Source organism: Netta rufina (assembly GCF_964035555.1).
Source record: "Netta rufina genome assembly, chromosome: 1".
Classification (NCBI taxonomy): Eukaryota; Metazoa; Chordata; class Aves; order Anseriformes; family Anatidae; genus Netta; species Netta rufina.
In genome coordinates, this window is record NC_140123.1 from 165195573 (window position 1) to 165218669 (window position 23097).

The following is a 23097-nucleotide window of genomic DNA, read 5'->3' on the forward strand; positions in this document are numbered from 1 at the left end:
TTGCCAGTGATGTGCTGCACAGAGCAGATTCATGGATTCCTGTCAGGATATAACAGATTTTATCAAGCATCTGTAATTGATGGGTCTCTGAGTGCTTCAGAAAAGAGGACTTCACCTTTTATGCCTGTTAAACAGCTAAGAAGTGCGTGTACAGTTGGTGTTTTGAATCAAGATAACAAATGCCTTATAAGCTGAAATCTTAATGATTTGCTTGAGTTGTCTGGCCTGAAACGCTATGTCTGTTGACATGCAAAGAACCTCTCATTTGCTGAAGATCTGACAAAGACTTCTGCTGTGTTTTGTACAAGTAAAGGTATATCTAAAAACCAAAAACCTTGTCAGGCACTCAGCAAATCTGGAAAAACAAACAAACAAAACCCTCAACCCTAATGGAAAATTTGGAAAATTGCTTTTTTTTTTTTTTTTTTTGTACACATTTTTCTGCACTCAAATAAGTTTTGATTTATCTATCTAGCCTTTTCCCTGCTGTATTTATTTCTGCCTTACTCTGGTTTGATTTGCTGCAGAATCCCACAGCTCTCCCAATGTAACGAGGAATGGTAGCGCAGGGCTTCAGGGAGTGCGGTTGTTTTGAACCAGCTCTGTGATGTGACTCATTCCTCCCATCGCTACCCCACACCACATTTCCTCACATCTAGATTGAGCTGTTTTGTGTCTCTGCATGTTCTACTCTCTTCTGAGGTCACCACATGCAAATGCTGCTGTAGCAAAGCACTTGAACCTGCTTGTACTGTTTTGTTGGCTTAAACTGTGCGCAGGAAATGCTCTTGAGTGGCAAAGTCTTGTCTGGCTCCATGCTCCCATCCTGAAGTCCTAGTTTTCCTTATCTGCTGGGGGAAGAGCTGTCTTGGCCATGGTAATCAAAAGGTAAAGATTTGAGGTGAGTGCTGCAGGGAAAATAAAGCAGATCACTCTGACACTCATGGAAAGATCAAGAAAAAGTAAAAGATGTAGATTTGCTTCTCCAAACAAGTGACACAGAAGTGTCCTTTGCTTGCTTGCTTATTTTTGCTGCTGCAATCTCTGCTTGCTTGCATAGTTCCCTCTCACCAGGCATTGGCTACAAGTTCTTTCTATGATCGTTTCCCACAGCTCTCTGTCGTCCCACGCTTTCTCCTCCTCACCCCAGCCCTCCCTAAGTCAATAAACCACTGGCTCCCTCAGTTGCCCGTGTGGCCTTTGAATGGGAAGAGCCAAGCACCTGCTGGGCTGTGTGCGTGCTGTCTGCTCAGGTGGGAGTCTGACAAACTGTCTCGTCTGTCTGTTGAATTACGGCGGCAGCTGAGCTGCATCTTGCACTTGAAGCAAACTGGATTTTCAAAATACCTTGTGTGAGTTTCATATCTTTAAGATATTGACCTGTTATTATACTATTATTATTATGCGTGTCCCCCTTCCCCCAACTGTTGACTTAATCAAAATATGGGTACAAAGGAACTCGATTTCTGAGCAGAGCCCAGAGCCTTTGTAATCCCCCCCCTTTTATTTTTTTTAATCCATATCCAAATTTCCCCACGCTTTCCCTTTTTTTTTTTTTTCTGTTTTTTGTTTGTTTGTTTGTTTGTTTGTTTTTTTGTTTTTGTTTTTTCTGTAACAAAGTGGGAGCACAGATGCTGGTGACTGAAGACTTTCATACTGCTAGGACATGGGATTGCACCATGAGAACCTGGACTGGATTTCCACCAGGAGCCTTGGCCAGTCATTGAAGCATTTATACAAAACCAAAACTGTTGGCAAAGCCCCCAAGGAAGAGATCTTCACTCCAAACTGCATAGTTATAGGGTCATCTCAGAAATCTGAGTTGGGAACCAGTTTCACAGTATTGTTGCTAGGATTAAGTTGTGGATATAAGGTCATTTCTTTTGAAATAGTTCCAATATTAACTGCAGCAGCAACTTTAAATTGTTTCTGTCTTAGCTGGGTATTGCCAACCTGGCAAATTTCAGCAACTGGGGATGTGCTTTGTCTGCCTGCATGGCTTCTATCAATATTTTCTGTCTATTCCTGACGCCAGTGATGGAGGCTTCAAAAGTGCTTATTTATTGCACCGAACATCAAATTTAACAGTTATTATCCAGCTATGTGTCTGTTCTGTCCAATGTGATTTTTCAGTACTTTCTTTCCTTTTCTGCATCACAGTGGTGTAGCATCCTCATCTGTCTCTGGTAAAACATTTGGTTATTTTAGGAGTCAAAAGGCAACAATGTTGGAGAGATGAAAAACTAGTAGATATTTTTATCAGTTTTTCTAGGGATTCACAAGATACCACTGCCAAATTAGAAATGCAGTACAAGTCTCAAAAAAAAAGCATTGTGCCAAAGTTTTCTTTTTCCCTTGGAATTGGTTCTGGTTCTAAGTCTATTGTTCTGACTTGTCGTGCTCACTTGCTTGTCAGCAGCCTCTCTCCCTTTGTTTAGTTTGACCAATCCCACAGCCACTGTCTGTAAACACTGAATGAGATTCACTTGGGTAGAAAAAGCAAAATGACAATTAGCCTGTTAAGCAGGAGAGCAGAAACCTATGAAAGCACTGTATTACATTTTTAAAAAGCCATTTTAAATGCAACTTGATACTCAGACAATATAAATTGCTACAAAGTGCATGGTTAAGAGGACAGGATAGTTAGAAATACGGTACACATTAACCTGTTTGATCTCCTTTTAGAACATTCCTCAAATACCGATCTCATCTTTATTTCTTTCTAGAAATACCATCTTTAATTAAGGGAAGAAAACAGGAATTAGCTGCCTTCCATATTACCTTGTCACATGAAAAGAAAAACTTCTGTTTTGAAAATAGCATGCTAATCTCCAGGATTTGCTTCTCTCCCTGTTCTTCTGGCTTTAAACAAAGGGTGCTTGATCTGTTTGGTCTTCATCGACATGAAGATGCATCTTACTCTCTTTTGGAGCATTGTTTCTGTTTGTTTAGTTTTGGCATGGCATTTGAAGGCAAAACAGTGTTGGTTACAGGCATTCTAACTCCATTATCCATGTGTTCCCTGAGTGGCTTTTGTTTAGCCATTGTTCCAGTGGGTAAACTGCTCCTATTTCAGACAGTTTACATTGCCTCCAGTAGCAAATATCTCTTAAGAATTGTATCTAATAGGGGAGGACGTTCTATAGGAAAAATAGTATAGGCAGGCACTGAGCCTATAGACACTTATTTTCTGTATACCCACACAAAGATCTCGCTTCAAGTTTTGCAACCTGTAACTATTGTTTTTTAACATACAGGACATGACACAAACATGTGTCATGTGAAACAGTCCTTCCATGCATGGTACAAATATCTTCAGTGTTTCTCTGTTCCTTCTGTCTGTAACAGGCAAACCTTGTCTGGCAAGGATTTTTTTGGTTCATCCTCTGGTTTGTGATCTTTGTATTAGGTTGGATGTATCACTTTAAGATGTTGTTCAGGAGGCTAAGGTGGTGGGTTTGGTGGTCGACTCAACTTTGAAAAAAAGTTACGGATTTTTCTTCTGGTTTCTGGTGTTTCTTGGGAATGTTGCTATAACTTTGAGATTTGGATGTTCAATGCTATTTGTGATAGCTCTTTAATAGGCATAACCAACAGCAAAACAGGGAAAAATATGTTTTTTTTCTAATCAGCAAAATCTGATTAGAGCAGATAAGAAGAGGAGTGTGCAAAATTTTAGAAGTGGGGGATGTTTTGTTTTCACTCTCCTAGTATATAGAGCTGTGCTGTATTTGAAGTTTGGACTCTTAGTTCTGAAGTGAGACAGAATGGATCATATCTGTCAACAAGAGGAGGATTTGGCTGTTTTTCTCCTAGCTTCTTTATTTTCTGTTGAGATTAGTTCTGTTTTCTTTTTAAGAGCAGGGCATGAATGCTTTATCATTTAGTTGAGTGATTATTATATTCATATAACAATTTCCCCATGGAACGGGTGTCCGCAATTTGACTTCCTCACATAGTGGTTTTCCATTAGTTCTGCTGTTTGAGCTTGGTGTTTAATTCTGAAAGCTTGCCGATCCATATTTTCTATTCTGTTTTTGTCTATTCTAGAAGGATTTAAATAATGCTAGATTGACACCCTCCCCATCCCCCCAGTTTCTCTTCTATCCTCTGGTATGCTGGTATTTCACTGAGTGACCTTAATATTAATATCACGTACTAAGTAGTTAAATTGAGCATTTCCACCAATCATTCATGACAAGCCTTGTGATAAAGGATTCTTTGGCGATTAGTTTAAGTTAAACATTTGACTTTTGAACTCATTTTTGTGGTATGTTTGAAGACAGTGGTGGCCAAACAGTGTATTTTGCTGAGTAACAAACGGCAAACATAGCTGCTTTTTGTTATTATAATAGAGGGATAATTGGCATTCTGGTGTTGATGTAGTTGATGTTTTACTTAACTTTAAAAGAATTCAAAATACTTTGTTATTTTGCTCTAATACAGACAAATAAGGTCATGGCTCACGTCCCCTTCATTTTTAAGTGGATTTTCAAATGTATCCTATTGAAACAAAGAACACAAATTGCATTTGCTTGGAAATACAATGGAGCATATAAAGCGTGTACTTCAAAGGTCCCATTTTGGGTGAGAAAAGGATTGACTTGAAGCAAAATGTAGGTGGGACATATCACAAATAGGATGAGCTCTGTAGAGCAAGACGTGCATCTCATTGTCCCCCAAGTGATGGCTGTCTCTTGGCTGTGCTTTGTAGGCAATGTGGTCAGGGTGAGCACATCCTAGGGCTGCGGTCAGCTGTGCTCTGGCCCACCTGCTGTTCGCTGACCCATTGCTGCATTCGGGTCTCTTTTGATCTTAGATACCAAAGATTCCTGTCTTTATTCCCTTTCTGGGTTAAAAATCCATGCTTGTGATCACACTAATTGTTGGTATTGGAGTGCTCCATTTGGATACGGAGACTGTCAGAAGTGCACAAAGATCATTCAGATAAGGTACCCAAGTTCCATATCCTTTTTTGGATTCCTTTAATGTGAGAACTAAGGCTAAGTGATTTTTTTTAATTTGCTGGGTGATCTGTATTCATAACACTGTATGTTTTACATAATTCCTATGAATAACATTAGCTCTTTTCACCCCCATGGAGATGTTTTTCAGCTTGCCAAAGTGCTTTTCTTTACATGTTAGACCTGATAAAAGGCTTGTGTAGTGAAAAAGACATATTTTTTTCCAATTTTACTGCTGTTCCGCTGTAGGATTATATTACTGTAAACCTATTTTACTTAAATATTTTGGGTACTGTCTGGACACTTTAGAAGAAGTGTGTTAAAATGTGCGGTTAAAAACAATGTTTCTGAAGGGGAAAGGTAATGCAGTCTCAAATCGTTGAGGTTTGGGATTTTTGCTTGTTTTGTGGTGTGCATTCAGAATGGGTGATGACAGAAAGGTTGGATGTGTGCAGAGGTAGGAAGCTGGAATTTAGCAGATACCAGGGCTCTGTGTGATAAAGACAGAAAGCCTTTGATTCCCCATGCGGCATGAAGAAAAGTGATTATCAAGAAATGATGTGTAAAATACTCTCGTACTTGCAGATAGCTTTTCCAGGCTTTTCTGAAGGGTTAGCTGGGTTGATTCCCAGAACGCACTTGATTATAGTTGATTGCCTAGTCACATTTTAATGCAGAGTGAAAAGGAGTACTTCATCTCATCTTATATTTCTGTTGTGGAAGTTTTTAGGAAGTAGTTAAAATTAACATAAACCTTTGTGCTTTTCCAGCATCTTGGTAAGAACTTGTGATACCATACTTTAAACCTTTACTAATCAGAGAAAATGACCTCACTGTCCTTTTTAAAATTGTTTAAAGTTGTTTTGGGGCAAAGAGAAGAAACCTAGATTTACTTCCTCTCCTAAATTGTTCACGTGTTTAAGAAGCTAAAGAAATGTCAGGATAACTGATAGTGCTTGTGTTGTGAAGATTCAATTTATTGCCCAAACGTGAAGTTGAAAACAGAATTTTACTGACTATACATAGACATCTGCTCACACGTCTTGCTGGACTCTTTAAATATGTTACTGTCTCAAGTGCTCATCATTTTCAAAAAGCTGATGTAGCACAGCCTTCCCTGGAGCTGTGTGAAAGAAAGAGCTTGAACCTGCTGGCATCTGGTTGAGGCAAAATACGTGGGCTAATTAAAACTGCTGAAATCAACCTGACTGATTTTTCATGAAACGAACTGGGAAGCTCCCAGATATGTGCTCCACCAGCAGAACTGCAAGGCGAAAAAGCAAGTTGGTGCAGGAAGGGGGATGGGGACGGGGACATTTTGCATCAGCACAGTTGCGGCCAGAGTCACTTGTGTGCGTTTCGAAACCGCTCCTTTTGCATTTAGAAATGCTGCTTGGTCTTTTGGAGAAGACGGCCCCTCCCCGGTTTTTGTTTGTAGGATGCCCAAGTGTTTATCGGAAGCGACCCCAGTGAATCACGCGGGAGGTTCTGTGCAGCGCCTGCTTGAGCTGCAGGCCGGTGGTGTGCTGGAATGTAGGGCTATCTTTGGGGCCGCTTCCTTCATCCTTCTGATTCTTTCGAAAGCATCTCATTCTGCTTGTATTTTCCATACTAGAGGTTTACAGAAAAATGTTTATTGCTACAGCTTCAAACATTTACTGAAATGCTAGAAAACCTAAAGAATTTCTGTGGATTCCTTATATTAAGATCAGATGTGGGAATGTCACATTGAATGTCTGCTTTACAAAACTCAGATGATTTTAATGGAAAATAAGCATCTGAAATGGTATGTGCCTAGCAGCAAAATAAAAAAGCAGGGGGAAGGGAACGGACAGGGGAACGATATAATGGGTCGGGATTACACCTCAGTGGTTCCCAGTCTGATCCTGGGCTGCCGCTGACAGAAAGCGATTGCCTTTCAGGGGCGTGGAGCTGGTTTCTGAAGCAAAGTGCAGCATTACAGGGAAGCAGGCGATGCAAGCAAAGCACTAATCTGCCTGGCTGAAACGGCCTTTGGGTTCAGGCAGTTTCAGCTGTAGGGCAGTTTGAACAAAAAAGTTCAAGAGTGTTCTTAATTTTTCAGTAAAAATTAAAATCTGTCGGGTTTACTTTCATTGATTTTTATTAATATAAAGGCTAGCCTAGAATATAAATAGCACTAAGATTACTGAGGTAACTGAAATTTCTGGATAATTGCATGAGCAGGCTATTGAATGTATTCTTTTGGATACAGAAAGCTAATTTTGTCATGAGTTTTAAAGTCCCTTCCAACCCAAACCATTTGGTGAGGCTTAAGCAATGGATTTCATCACTAAGGCTAATGGTTAGTGATTAAAAAATCTTAGTAACTAATAAAAAGTATTCAAATGTTAAAATTCCATAATTGTCGGGGTGTAAACTGGTGCTCAGCAAGCATTTCATATGAGGGCACTGTTTAAGTTGGCTGTGGCTTCGGGCTTGAAAGAGGAATGTGACTTTTGGGTTTGGGAAGCTGCTGGTGGCACCCAGCAGCCTGTAGGGGAGGCCCTGCCAGCCCCAGCCTGGAGTTGCAGTGCCTGCAGCTCCTGAAGGATGTCCCAGCCTGGCCTCGTCTGCCTTCCTTGTAACCCCAATGTCAACCCACTGCTGCTGTGGGTCCCACCACTCATAAACATGCTTGCCCCGGCTGGTCCTTGGCCCACTCCCTCCCTGTTCACTTCCTCGGAGCTGGCCGTCAGTGCAGAGGCTGTGTTCTCCAAGTGAAGTTTACAGCAACTGCTTGGCTAACTGTTCTGTGCTTGGGAAGGGAGCCTTTAACTGTGGGAGCATGAGCTTTTTGGGGTTCGTAATACCTTGCAGTGGCATCGATTTTCAGTCTGCTCTGATCCTCGCCCTTCCTGAGAACGAAGGTGGGTGGGAGTACGTGCCTCTAGCAGGCCCCAACTGCAAAATTTGGTGGCTGGAAATTTCCTGACAAATGATGACATTTTGTCTGTGCCCAAAACTACCAAGAGGGTAGCTAGTGGCAGGTGATCTTATATGAAAAGAGAGGAAAACATTTTTCCTTGCAGAAGTAATTGTATTCAGGGACAATAGTTCTGTGAAATGTGTACGGTCTCTAGAAAAACTTAGAAGTACACATCTGGAGGAGAGAACTTGTGAGGAAAGGAGCACTTGTCTGCTTGGTTGTTGCAAAAGCAGTTTTATTGTTCCTACAGCATTATAAGCTGAGCTTCACACGTCCCTTTAAAGAATGTTGACCCTTGAAAATGCAAAGCTTTTTTTGAGGTCTGTTCTGATAACTCAAAAGTTTTGATAACTGTTCTCTTCTTTGTCCTCTTGGTTTTCTCCTCAGTTTATTAAAGGCTGCTCTTCCAAATTCTAGTCAGATGGTCTCTTGCCTTTGTGTTTATCTGGGATCTTAATTCTCTACCTGAACAACCTGGAGGCTAGCAGAACAAAGTTTTCTTTTCTGGTTTTCTAATAGCATGTCATTCTTCACCTGCATGACGTTAATCTGAATTTATGTGAGATCCTCCCTGAGCCTCTGAGGTCTTTCTGAGCAGGGCTGGCTTCACATGAGCTGAAGATGATTTCGTTTCTTGTTGCAGTGAAGGCGTAGATTTATTTCTTATTTTGTCACTTCAGAATGGACTATTAGGATAGTGAGATAAAATAGGATACAGACTTAAGTTTATATTACCAAAATTTGTGACTGTTACAGTTTATAAAAGGTAGAGGATGTTGATTTAAAGATCAGCTCCTAGAATGTGCTGTGACAGTGTTTTTTAAACTCTGCATTAGTAATGGACCCGAGAGAACCAAGTGAAATATTTTTGATTTATAATTACTTAATTTGAAAAGATCACTTCTTGAAAACATTTTTTGAGTGTATAATGATTTAGATGTGATCGTTTTTCAAGTATGTCTTTGTGATAAAAGTAGGCAGGTCTACGTTAACACGTTGATTAAAATTATACTGGTGAAATTGCGTTAGGATTCTGGCATGGGTGGGACTGTAAAGAATTTGAATGGCCTTTATTTGGGTTCACTTATGTTCAGTTTTGGAAGCATATGCCCTTTTAGTTTGTCAGTTTTCCAGCACTTGTCACTGTGGAGTTTGCTTTGCAGCAGCCAAAATTATTACTTTTTTTTTTTTTTAATGCTGTGATTTTCAATTAGCAAATAAATGTTTTTTCTTTTCAAAAATACTGCATTCCACCATTCTCATTGTATGCTTTTTTTCCTACTTTTGTGTCCTCTGGAAAAGATGATGTCAAAGATTGTCAGTATCTAAGCCTTGGAATGGTGATTTTTTTGTGTGCATTAGAAACTGGCGTTCAAGTCATTTGATACGTGCCTCCGTACTCTTGTAGCCCAGCTCTCTGCTTCTCAAGTTGTTACCCACTCATCTAGAAGCTTTTTTGAATGCCTTAGAATAGTTCATTCTCTGCATTGTTGTAGTGCAGAGTGCTAGCTTGTGATGTTATTTTTTGGGGGCTTCATATCTACTTCAAGATAGTCTTCCAAATAACTAGACTGTAGTTTTTCTTTCTGTAAGGTTGTTTACGTTAAGCTAGTATAGACCAATCTAGACACAGCTGACTTAATCCAAAGGTGGTTGAGCTCTAAATGTCTCTGCTGTGTATTTCAGAAATCAGAAGTGTCTCTGAATTCTATTTTGTACTTTTTGGGTCTCACCTATCAGCAGTTAGTACTTTAGAAATGTGATCTTTTGAACCAAGTGTTTCAGTAAATCTAGTATGAAACATTAGTGGCGTTCTGTACCTCTTTCAAATCAGTCATGTAGAGGTAAAATTATTGCTCATGACAAATGGGATTGTAAAATCATAGAATCAGTCAAATGGAAGGGACCTCAGGCACAGTCCAAGCTCCTGCTCAAAAAGCAGGATTAGCACTGAACTCGGACAATGTTCCCTAGGGCTTTGTCAAGCTGGATCTTAGTTGGATTATTTCTTTTTCGTGATTAAGTAAAAGCAGCTAGTTGTCAAACTTTATTCTTGTACTGGAGATATTAACATCCATTTAAAATAAATTAAACTTTTCTGAAATGTAAAATTAATCTTTGAAAATATTAAGTCACTGATGCATGAATTTTATGAAATGTGGGAAATACATGAAGCAACATAAAAAGACAATTGTGTAACTGTATATTTTTGTTTTTAGAGCCTTGATGAATATGAAGATGATGAAGCAGGACAGAAGGAGAGAAAGAAGGAAGATGCTATTACTCAGCAGAACACGATACAAAATGAGAGTTCCAGTGCAGATACCACTGGCTCATACTTACTACAGGTGAGATCTTAACACTTCCTCCTTTTGGTATTTTATTCAGTTCTTAAACTGATGTTGCCTTCTTTTTTTGTACTCCTACTTAACAGTAGATTATATAATATATGAAAACAAATATGAAATTCAGAAGCTGTAACATATCTAGAAATAGAGCATATAAGGTTCCTTTCCCCAAACTCAGCACTGCTGAGACTCAGCTCTAACAACAGGATTGTTAAGATAAAGGTATAAATGTCCACCAAACACTCATTTGGTATGAGATAGAAAAATGTGAAGATAAGAGAAAAATACTTGTGGGTTTAGAATATTCAATTAATTGGAGGTAAGCTTTTCAGATCAAGACCCTTAAAATATGAAATAGTAAACTATTGGCTGTCTGCATATGTGATTATTGGTGCTTTCCATGCATCCAGTATGGATTTGGTAGGGAGGAGCAGAGGTAAAATTACCTTCTTCCATGCAGTATTCTGCTTCTTTTTGTTGTCCTTCATTGTCAGTATCACTTGTTTCACCCATTGTGCATCTTCCTTTGCACAGTCCTGACTTGTCCACTCTGTCACAGCCCAAAAGTCTACTGATGGTGGGGAGTGGGGAAATCGAATCGTTACAATTTATTGTCAATTAACAAACTTCTAATTACTGATTCTGGTACTGAAGCAAACACACACAGAAAACACCTTGCCTCTACAAAATCACTTCCCCCCCCTTTTTTATTCTCCAGTCCCTTTGCAGTAGGTGATACTTTGTCCCTTCAGAGGCACAGGTGATTGGGATCAGTTGCCATCTATTTCCATGTGATTTCTCCAAGGTGTCCCAGTGAAAGACATGGGGAACACAACTGCTTCTTTTTTCATGTGACTGAATGCTGCAGAGAAAGCACAGCCTATAATACCTTGCACAGCCCCTCTCAGCTGCCTCTTCTCCAAGCTAAGGAATTCTGTTTTATTTAGCTCTTCCATGTACAGAAGACATTCAATAACATTCTGTACTTTTTTCTGCTTTGACTCCGCTTTATTTGGGATCAGGAAACAGAAATGAAGAGCATGTTCAAGATTAAGATTCAGATAAACCACTCTACAACCATGTGCTCTAATTTTTTTTCTGCTTCTTTCCTGATAATTCCTGCTAGTCTTCCTTCTTAGTGTTGCTGAGCACTGAGTTTACTTTGTTTGTGTGTCTATTACACAAGTTCAACATTTTGGGTTTATCCCTGAGTCATCGTAGCCAGCTCATATTCATGCACACGTAAGTTGAGATGCATTATTATCTTTTTGCCTCACTTGGTGCTTATGTACACAGTATTTCACCTACTGTTTTGCCTCCCAGCCACTCTTAATAGAGAAGTCCTACATATTTCAACAGTTGACTCTGTTCTGAATAACATCTGTGGACATGACCTCCCCAAATGTATTGAAAAGCACAGGTCCAAGAATGAGTTCCCATGGAACTCTTTCAGGTACTCCATTCACTGCAATAGCTGGCTGTCAGATCCTACCATCGTTTCATGAATTTTCACTGCTAATTTATTCATGGAAAGACATCAGCTCTTATTCCAGTGTAGTTTAATTTTGTAAAAAAAAAAAAAAAAAAAAAAAAAAAAAAAAAAAAAAAAGAGGGGGATGGGGGAAATACCAAAATTCAGTAGACTATCAACCAAATTTCTCTTCTGGACATCTTTTGAATGAGTTACACTTAAGAAATTGTGTACAGCTTTCTATTTTACAGGTGCCCTGGTGACTCTTCCAGACTATATCATACTTATTTATTTACTTCCTAATTCCATTAGACTCATTAGCACCACTTTATTAAGAATAAATATCAAGCTTGGTGGTCTGTAGCTCTTTGGTCTACTCTAGAAACTTCTTAAAGATGGTGACTGCGTTAACCACTGCTACAAGGGCAGTTTTAAGTGAGAGATTAAGTGACAAGAAAATCAGGAGGAAGTCCAAATGGATTTACCAAGGGGAAGTAATGCATGACCAACCTGATGGGGTTCTATAATGGAATGCTCAACCTGATGGATGATGGCAAAGCAGGGGATATATTGTCTTCCTAGACTTCTGTAAGGCCTTTGACACTGTGCCCCCTGAGATTCTCCTAAAGAAGTTGCTGAAGTAGGGTCTGGATGAGCAGACAGTGAGGTGGATCAAAAAAATGACTGAACAACCAGACCGAGAAGTGGCTGTGGTGCAATCTGTACATGGAGATCACAGGGGTCAGTACCGGGTCTAGTCCTCTTTAACATCTTCATTAACAATCTGGATAACAACTGAGTTGTTATCCAGATTGATAACAACTGATTGATATCCAACTGAGTTGTTCACCTCCAGTAAATTTGGAGATGACACAAAACTGGGGGGAGTGGCTGACTCACCAGAGAGCTGTGCTGCCATCCAGAGGGACTTTGACAGGCTGGAGAGGTGGCCTGACAAGAGTCTCATGAAGTTCAGCAAGAGTCCTGCACTTGGGGAGGAACAGCTCCAGGCACCAGTACATGCTAGGGGCCACCCACTTGCAAAGGAGCTTTACAGAAAAGGACCTAGGAGTCCTGGTAGACACCAAGTTGAACAAGAGCCAGCAGTGTGCCCTTGCTGAAAGGAGTCTTGTGGTGGCCTGGGCTGCATTAGGCTAAGTATTGCCAGCAGGTCAAGGGAGCTGATTCTTGTTGTCTGTTTGGCACTGGTGAGGCCACACCTGGAGTGCTCTGCCCGGTTCTGGACTCCCAAGTACAAGAGAGACTTGGACACAATGGACAGAATCCTACACAGGGCCGCCAAGATGATGAAGGGACTGGAGCAGCTCAATTATGAGGAAAGGCTGAGAGAGCTGGGCCTCTTCAGCATGGAGAAAAGAAGGCCTGGAGATGTCTCATCAATGTCTGAATGGAGGGTGCAGAGGGGGCAGAGCCAGGCTCTTCTCAGTGGTGCCCAGTGCCATGCCAAGAGGCAGTGGGCACAAACTGGAACACAGGATGAACTCTTCCTAAACACGAGGCAGCACGTCTTTTCTGTGTGGGTGATGGAGCAGCGGCAGAAGCTGCCCAGAGAGGCTGCGGAGTCTCCTCCTTGGAGATCTTCCAAAGCCGCCTGAACGTGGCCCTGGTCAGCCTGCTCTGGGTGGCCCTGCTTGGGCAGGGCTTGGGCCTGGTGGGCTCCAGAGGTCCTTTTCAGGATTCCTCATTCTGAAATGTTTTTATACAGTTTAGAAGTTGCTTGTCAAGCTTTTTTTTTTTTTTTTTTTTGTGCTCTGCTTTCACTCTTTCAAGAAGCATTCCAGAAGTTGTCACTTCGTTTCCCTGGTGTTATTGTTATATAATATTTTGACTGTATTCTCATTTTCCTTTTATTTTTTTCTTCCATATATTCTATTCCTTTTGACCAGCAGTCTCAGTTTCTCTTTTGCAGACTGCCTGCATTAATTTTACCCTGCACAGTTCCAAGTTTGTCACCTCCAAATTCAAACAGGCAATACTTCTTCTTTGCTGACAGAGCACAGCAGGGGTGTCTTGTCACTGAAAATACAGTGTCCCAGTCCTCGGATCTGGCAAAAACCCAGGCTGCTTCATGCACAGAACAGATGGAACCTTAGCAAGTTGAAGCTGCTAAGACTTAATCAGTTTATTACTGACTGTCAACTCGCTTTTAATAGAATACTTTTATAAGTGGCCCAAACTTGAACAGAATTTGACAGTGTTATTTCAGCTTTGATGAATTAGTTTCATTTTGATGGTACACTGTGTAACAGTGGAGCCTCATTCTGTTCTTAAAATTGAGGTTATGTTGTAAATCTAAGAACTCAGTCAACTCTAGTTGGCTTTAACCAACATTTATTATAATTCTACCTATAAAGCAAAGTAACTGCATTTCTTCAGTTATAGTTTTCCACTGATGTATCCATTCTATGAACATTTTATGAAGCTTGTAAATAATTACTGTGACATTTATATGGGAATCACAGATAGTAATGACTCTGTGTCTGATAGACAAATAAATTGCTGAATTATATTCTCTTGTTTCCAGTCCTTAACCTGATCTTTCAATTTATTTTAGTTTTATTTTAGAATTGTGGTCAAAATGCAGTTTTTGAAAACAGCTTTGAGGGCTTAGCTCTGGCTAAAATCACAGAACTGTCTAGGTTGGAAGAGACCTCAAGATCATCGAGTCCAACCTCTGACCTAACGCTAACAAGTCCTCCACTAAACCATATCACTAAGTTCAACATCTAAACGTCTTTTAAAGACCTCCAGGGATGGTGACTCCACCATTTCCCTGGGCATCCCATTCCAATGCCTCACAAACCTCTCAGTAAAGAAGTTCTTCCTAAGAAGAATTTGAAGTCCTTGACCCAAAGCACAGAGATGTGAGACTTATTTAAGAACAGATAGGAGAGTATTTTTCCTGAAGCAGAACTTATTTTAGCTGAAATCAACTTACCTTTTTTTTATTATTGGAAATGTGGATGTGGCAACTGGCAACTTTATTTAAACATTGAAAATACAGTGCAATCAGAACTCTCATTTAACTTCAGCAAAAGATAGTGTGGAAACCTTCACCTCACCAGCTGAATCAAAACTGTATCAACTCCCAAACAGAGAACAAGTGTGCTGACTATCTTGCTTAATTTTTCGACTGTATTTAATTGTGCAGCTCTCAGCTTGTGGGTCAAAATATTTGTTGCCAAATACTGACTGAAGTGTATGGGGATGCAGGCTGAGAGTGGTAATGTTAAGGACAAGCAGTAACTACAGCTAGGAATTGACAGAGTCTGGCAATTATACAGGTCCATCTCTTGCTTAGCAGAGAGGGTAAAATTAAAAATAGTGCAAAAATATTTGATAGCAATGTCTTTCTTGCAGTTGGACAGAAGTGTTGTTATATTTAGGGTAATGTCTCAGTTGAGGAAGGGGATGATATCTACTCAAAATAAAGATAACTTGCATCAAAAAACCCTACGAGAGTTGGCTGAAAAAGATGATCAGTCCAATGAAGATATTTTTAAAAGCCACTTAGAACCCTTGATGAGTTCCAGAAGGTGGAAAGATGCAACTACTGTGTTAACAGTCAAAACATATATATATATATAAACCTTGTGGGTGTATATATAAAAGTATATATATACATGCGTATCTATATGCAAGGCCTTATCTTTTTGTATCAAAGAATTCAGGTTGTGCTGATACCATGGACAACTGCCTCCTGGAATTCAGTGGCTCAGGGAATATTTTAGGAAACTAGATGCACAAATATGTGCCCTTCTTGGTGTAATCCTGTTCAGGAAGTGCTAATATTGCTTTTGTGTCATGTTAGAACTGATACCTGAGTGTGACACCACATTGCGTCTGTATTACTTTGTGCTGTTCGTGGAAAACCAGAGAGCCAATTGGGAAAAAACTGAGAAGGTTAACCCAAAGCCTATATATATATATATATATATATATATATATATATACACATATATACACATATATATATTATATATATATAAAATAAATTTATTAAGAAAGGAGAGTGAGAGTTGGCATTACAGTGGTTGTAGTAAACTACAGAGGGATGATGTACTGATATATAGTAGACTTTTCTCTAGGGAGAAAAATGGGGTAAAAAAGCATTCCTAAGGCAAATCAAGCTCATCGTAAAAGTAAAGCTTGCTTTTTTCACATTGTGGGTAGTCTTATCAGTATGAGAAACTAGGTGTATAAATGCATAGATTCTCCATCCCTTAAAACCTTCCAATAACTTGTGGCTGTTTCTTTTTTTATTCTTTTTTTTTTTTTTCTGGAAACGATGCCATAATCATACAGACTGTCATTTTCAGTACACTATAGTAGTTTGAAATCCTGTGTTTCGTGTTAGCTTCCTTTCTGCTCACATTTTATTTCAGACGTTGTAGTATCTGTGAGTGCTGGTTGTTATGCTAGGCATTGTGCGAACACACACAAAAATGTCATCTTCTCCGAACAGTTTGACATTTAAGTATAAGATGTGGGAATAGTTGAGTAAATATGTATTGGCAAGAGCACCAAGAAACAATAAGGTATGTGAGATCTGCAGAGTTATTTTTGACTTTGGCATTGGGGTAGGGTTTATTGTGTTCTAGATGTGTGTTTTTCTCTCCGGTGATGACAAAAGGAGTCTGACTAGATCAGATGTAGACATCTAAAATCAGATGGGCTGAATCCTTTCCTCTCCCTAGCAGACTTGGGCCAAGCGTGTCAGAATGTTTTGGTTCTAAAGGAGTTGGAAGCAGGTATCACATTAGCGATAGCGTGAGATACCAATTTTCGTGTATTCAAGCATGAAAAAGGGATACTCCAAGTCAGTTAGCTAACGAGGTTCAACCTTTGTGAAATAAATACTCTGAATCCTTCAAGTGAAAGGTAATGATCTACAAAAATCAGACTGTTTTAGAACATCCTGCCATAAAATGGGACTGTTGCTCTTCATTACTGTCACACAGTAGCACAAGTTGTCCGGTTAATTTCTTAATACCTAGTTAAGGAGCCGCAGCTGATAACTGGCACAGGCACCAGTACCTCTGTGTCAGGAGCGACTGACAGGAGTCTCCACAGTCATCTGCTAGACACCTGCTTTTGGATTTGTATTCCTGGCATGCAGCTGGTAGGGGAATTCTGCTTCTCAGAAGTTCTGAAGTCTGGGACTCCAGTGAGAGATGTGACTCATGCTTTTTGTTAAGCCACACCTGCTCTTTTGCTGTACCTGATCACATATTGCGCACTGCTGCAGAGCCCAGGAACTTTCTCAAGGCCCTTGGGCTCTACTTAGAGATTACTGTCATCTTGTTCTAACCATAAGTTTGTTTTTGTGTGTGCTATTGTAATGGGCATTTCTTGGAGTTCCCGTATTGCTCTTACATTGTGTAGCAACAAGAAACTCAAGAAATTTCAGGATGTTCACTCTTAAGAAATGATTTTATGGAAGATTCAACTTCTGTAAGACATATTTGAGACAGTTAAACATCCACAGGAGCACAGTCAACAACACTAAAGAGATTTGCTAGGCAAAAGATTTAATTTAATTTATAGGACTGAACCCTGTGGTTATTGATACACTGTATCTTGAATCAGATTCCTAAAATAAATTCAATTTCTGTGCAATGTTAGACAGGCTAAAGCTTGACCCTAGTGCTGTGTTCCTTCAGAGCTGTTAATCCAAGACAACACAGGGAGAAGCTGCAAAGTTGCTTTAGTTTTCAACCCATAATGCAGACCCGCATACACTGCAGTATTGCCACATCTTGGGTTGCTGTCACTCCTCTCAGTAACTCAGACTTTTGTTCTTTGCAAGTGATTAGCTTGTGTTTGGGTTATCATTCTGTTTTGTGTAGAAACTACCTGATACCTCGAGAAGAATCTTTCTGATTGGAGATGAGGATAAGATGAAATTTTTGTTCTCTACAAGAAATTGGTTCTACATAAGAATGCAATTTGTACTTAGTCAGCATTCACCTAATGATAAAACTGCAAAATTATGCCACAGCTGATTGGGTTCATCATAGTCAACTTCAGCAGCAGATAGGTCAGAGGGCTGGTGAAATCCCCTAAACTTGATTTATTAGTGAGACCACACAGTTATGACTGGCCCATTTAGTCATAAGTCATACATGAACATGTAAATTGAAGGAAAAACATGTAAGAAATTGAAAGAAAAACATTTTTTAACTTTTTGTTCCAAGTAGTCTTAACATTTCTCTAAAGCATTGCAGGTGATTCCTAAAAGAAACGCAATCCAAGGGGGTTCCCATAGAAGCACTCTGTGGCAGTTGTATTTGCTTAAATACTGTCTTTTGCCTCAGATGTGGCCCAGCATGTTGAAATTCTCAGAAGCAGCTGTGCGCGCCAGTGTTACAAAGCTGTAAATGTTTCGTAGAGGCACCTTACAAGCTATGCTGAAAGCAATAAATAAAATCAAGTTAGGGAATGAAAGTCCCTGGTGGCTTCTAAGGTGTGTGAAAAGCCACAAGGAATGCAGCGAACTGAAGTATTACGTGCATCTCCATTAGGAAACAGCTGAAAACCTGCTTGGCACAAGCATCCCTAGAGTTTTCTGCTTGAATCCTATGCCAAGGATATGCTGCCAAATAAGCCTCTTAACTTACATTATTGCAGTTTATACCTGTCTATTTTGCGTTTACTGGCTTTTTATTTTGCACAACAGTGTAATGACATACAGCATCGCTTTGCAATAGCTATTATCTGATGTAGTAATGATGTTCATATCTATTCGTACCTGACCACAGCTTTTCAGTGCTTTCTATCTAGGTTTCACATAGTTCTTGCAAAGTAGAACTGGGTGCCTGCATTTAAGAGTAATAATTACCTTTTATATGTATATTTTTATGGTGTTACTTTCTGTTCACTGAGGCTGTTCAGTTATGCTACAGGGAGTGCCCCAATTTATTAAGACATGCTTTTATTTTTTATGCTATATTTGTTCAGATGTTAGGCCAAGTGTTATTTTACATAATAACATGATCATAATACTGGTATACTTAAAAAAAAAATAAATTAAATAATATGTGTTTAAAATACAAAAATCTGTAAATTAGGAGAGGCTGTATTTGAGTGTATGAAGTTGCATGTACTTCTGCAAAAACAGATTGTAGGACTGATATTTGACAGTTAAATTACCAGATAATGTTGGGTTTTCTCTTTGCAGATTAATGACATAATCTGACAGGGATGGTGAAAAAACAATTGGTATTCACAGAGCACTTAGACAATAACAGTGAATGCAATAGAAAGACTCATGAGGAAATTTTATTGTATGTCCAAAGTATTCCCATAGGATGGATTAAAAAGTACTGAAATCCAGTGTTTAAACATTGAAGCATCACTTATTTATTTAATGCACTTACATCTAAAGTAGGTTTTCCATGTGCAGTGATTTTAAAGTGACACTGGGCACAGAGGATTTGCTGCTCTGCACGGTTCTGGACACGAACCAGGTACTTCCCATGTTTAACTGAGTTTCTTGACATGACTTGGGACACCCAAATTATTCCTTTGATCTCTCTAAGGAAGATATGAACCCAGGAATTCCATCTTTCCACGATCCTATATGATTGATCCACCACGCAAGCAGTCTACAGTAATACAGGCACGTACCAGAGCAGTTTAAGTACACCAACTGCAGTAAATACAGCATGGTGGCTGCTGCTTGAAAATGCAACAAATGCAAACCCTGGGCAGTACTCACAGAGTACAGTGCTTTGTGTGGTGTGTCAGAGGTCTTGTGCAAAAATGTGTCATCGGATGACAACGTGAGATTCAGCATCAAGCATGTAGCTGTAAGGATTTGAATAAAAGATGCCTAAATTATTGACATTCCGGTGCTTTCTGAACTGGTTGACTTTGCACTCTTAATACTTGTTTTGTAATGCGTTTTGTCTGTAGTGTTGGAGACTGTGGAATGGGACCAAAAAACTAACGTAGTAACTTCTTCATTAAGCCACCAGCTCACCTCTCTGGGTTTAGGAGTGATAATGTTGCATGGTGGTCTTGTCTGGTATAATTAACTAATTTAATTAAATTGTGTGCGTGTTGTTATTGTCGCTTTTGTAGAAAGGCAGTTTCAAAACAGTGGAATTCATTGTTGAATGGGCTGCATAATCCTCATGGCTGATGCAGCACAGGTTTATTTGCCAAAATCTTCCTCCTGTCCTCTCATGTGAGCAGCCTGTGTGTGTGTGGTGCTGAGCCATGTGCGTTTGGTAAATTTTGTATTCCCCAAAGGATCTGCACAAGCTCAGCAAGTCTGGTTCAACTCTATCACACGTGTGCTACCAGACACTGCTGCTGGTGAGGAATGCTTTACACAGCCACATCAGGAGCATTTAATTTAGTGAAGGGGTCATTCCAACTTCAAATCTCATTTCAGGAACGCATTTCACTCCTGGTAAATTAAGTCAAACGTACCCATGAAGTCTTTTCTAGTTGAGTATTAGTTCCTGTGTGCACACCCACAGCGGTTCGTCGCAGGACCTGCATGAACACCGAAGCTGAACCAAGCCTGAGCGGGGGCTCCTGGCTGCTGCTTCAGGTTCTCAATGGTGCCTGGCAGTGGCAGGGGTTTCAGGAACTTCCTAAATCCTTGTGCAGAGTGTGTACGTTATGATTTCTTTCTTGTAGCTTCTGTTAGGTTGTGCTGTGATCTATCCATTAAGATTTTTTTGCTTTGTTTGCTTTTTCTTTCCTATTTTCTTATCTCCAGATGTTACTGCCGTATACTCAGCCTGTTTTGAGCAGGTTTTTGTTCTGTGGTTGCTCTGTTTGTTTCTTTCACTGTTGACTTCATGAAGTTATACTCCAAAATTGCATAAGCTTGCACATTAGCCTTTATACGGCCAGAAGGAATAGGAAGCAGTTTCTCAATTTCTCAGCTAATGTTTTTGAGCAGTCAGCAGGGGCCTCATGTCAAGGAATTCATTTTCCCACATGCGTGCTTTTTTGGACTGGCACCACTTTTAACTCAGATAATTGAACGCTGTTTTGGAAAGCTTCTTTTATTCCCAGAGGAGTCAATGTAGAAATTCTGCTCAGCTGTCAGAGATGATGATGTCTAAGTGGGTATCTCATCCCAGTCTTAAGAGTCCTTGAATAAAAAAAAGGTGACCCCATGTAGCTGAAGTCCCTGTGAGAAGAAGAGCCCTCTGGTAGATACAAGTTTGTTGGACTTCTGCCATATCTGCTTGTGCAAATAAATGACCAGTGTGACTGATGGCAAAAGCTTCTGTAAGATAAAGTAATACATCACTGCTTGGGGTGTGGGCACAGGGGGGAGGACACTTCTGTAAGACCCTATGTGGACCAAAGGGATCCTGCTGAATGCCCTTGTGCACAGGGGAGGGGAAAAAAGTTACTTAGTTTTGCAGAAAGATGAGCAAAAATGTACACAGCTCTACAGAAATAAGCATAGCAATACTAGTCAAACATTTTTGTGAGGTGGATCACAACTGCAGGTATTCATAGTAAGTTACAGAGGATGGCAGTGGTAGTTGCTCATCTGGGCTTGTGCGTTCAGATTCTACCTAGTCCAGTTCCCCGGAGGGCTGAGGATGGGGTAGAGGTCCCCTTCTCACAGTGATCGTCGTCCAGGGTAAATAACGTGACAGCCTGGGAGGGAGGAGGACTCCAGGATCCAGAGTTGTTTGGTGGAGCCAGTCTGGCTGCGTTTATGCTGCTAGAAAGCACAAGGCCTGGGCGTCAGCTCAGCTCCTGCACTGCTGATAGTGGCTTAATGATTAGCAAGACTTTCTGGCATGGTTCTGGTTTTTGCAACCTAATGCTGTCCTGTGTTGTACCCAGGGACTGTTTGAGGACTAACGCACCAGGAACCAGCCCTTGCAGCCAGTATGAACGTTGCAGCATGGGGTTTGGTTGCCTGTGTAGTGCTACTAGAACCTTACTCGCCTCTGCATTCCCAAAAAAAGCTGTGTGCCCTTCATCCACACATCGGGGGTGTGCAACGCAGACCTTGGTTTCATGCTGTGAAAACACCCCTGTGGGCTGCCACTCAGCCCTTGCATTATTTTCAGCTGCTTTTAACTGCAGGGGTTAAAAACTGCCACCGCCAATAAACAGCACAGATGGGTATGGCTCCACTGGAGAAGCTGGGTTTGTGACAAGTTATGTTTCTAGTACATGGTGTGCAAGCCACTGCATAGACAAGTCAACCCATAACTCAACACCCACAGATAGGTGGAAGAAGTTATAATGCTTGTTAAGTGTGAGGTGAATCCCATCAAAGAGAACTTTGGGAACTTGTATTTTGTCTTTTTGTGCCTCTGGACAGAGACTAATACATGGTAAAGTGGAGATGCACCTAGTTCCATGCAGGATTTTATAGCTGCTGTAAACCACCCCAGCAAATTATGCTTCTATTTTCACTGTTGTCATCTCTACTGTGGGTTTCATTGCACAATTCAGCTCTTCTGTGACTTGAGGTCCTGACACTACTTTCTTAATTTCTCTGAGCTGTAAAGGTTTATGCCTATTTGAATTCTCTCTTTTAAAAAATGTTCTCATTTCAGTGATGAGTAATGTGTGTGATACCTGTGCCTTTTCCTTATGTGCTGGAGGTCTTCAGGTATTTGGCAGCAGTATTGCTCCTCTCTCTCTCTCTTTTTTTTTTTTTTTTAAATGAATGGCCAATGTGCTGCATTTGGGAGCTTTGTTCTAGTATTTCCAAGCTCCCATTTTGTTTGGAAACCCGCATCTTCAGTTTACTGCTGTGCAGTGCTGATCCATGAAGGTTGTACACTGCTTGTAATCACTATCTTTCTGATAACGTTTCCAGCCCTGCTCCATCAGTGAGTCACTTCAGGTGCTGTCGGCCTGCTTTAAGCATTTTTCCTTGTCATGTTCTCTGTTGGAGTGCCTAACTGCATGTCATGTGCTCTTCTGTCTCTTTGAGGTTGAACATGGCTTGGGTAGAGAAATGAAGAAAAACGATTAAAGAAAAAACTCTGCTCATGCATTCAAGTGTTTATGGCTTCCTTATTTGTTAAGCTGTTTTCTGCTTGATTGTACTTGACATCCCCAGGAGTTGCTTGATTACCTGCAGGTGTCTTTAATTTTTTCCCCTCACTTAGTGCCCTCAATACATTGCTTCTTGGGTAGGAGTTGAGGGTCCTTACTGCCTTGTTAGACATCTGATTGGAATCACTAGACTTTCTTCCAGAGTTTCTCAGAGGCTTCCTGGCTGTGTGTAAGCAGGGAGATGACTCATAATTCTTCCAGCTTCAGGACGGTAATCCCTATCACTTGCACCCAGGTGTTGTAGCATGTCTGTGTTACTTCTTGTTTGAAGTCCCTGTTAATTAT

The 23097-nt window shown here is 40.3% G+C and overlaps 1 protein-coding gene across 1 annotated transcript in view; it reads left to right on the forward strand.

Annotated features, from left to right (window-relative positions):
- The window catches only part of PAWR (pro-apoptotic WT1 regulator), a 75773-nt gene that overhangs the window by 28631 nt on the left and 24045 nt on the right, over window positions 1-23097 (forward strand). Inside the window, exon 2 of the mRNA XM_084306063.1 lies at window positions 10131-10259. Within this exon, the coding sequence (XP_084162189.1) occupies window positions 10131-10259 (129 nt within the window). The remainder of the gene's footprint in view (window positions 1-10130; window positions 10260-23097) is intronic.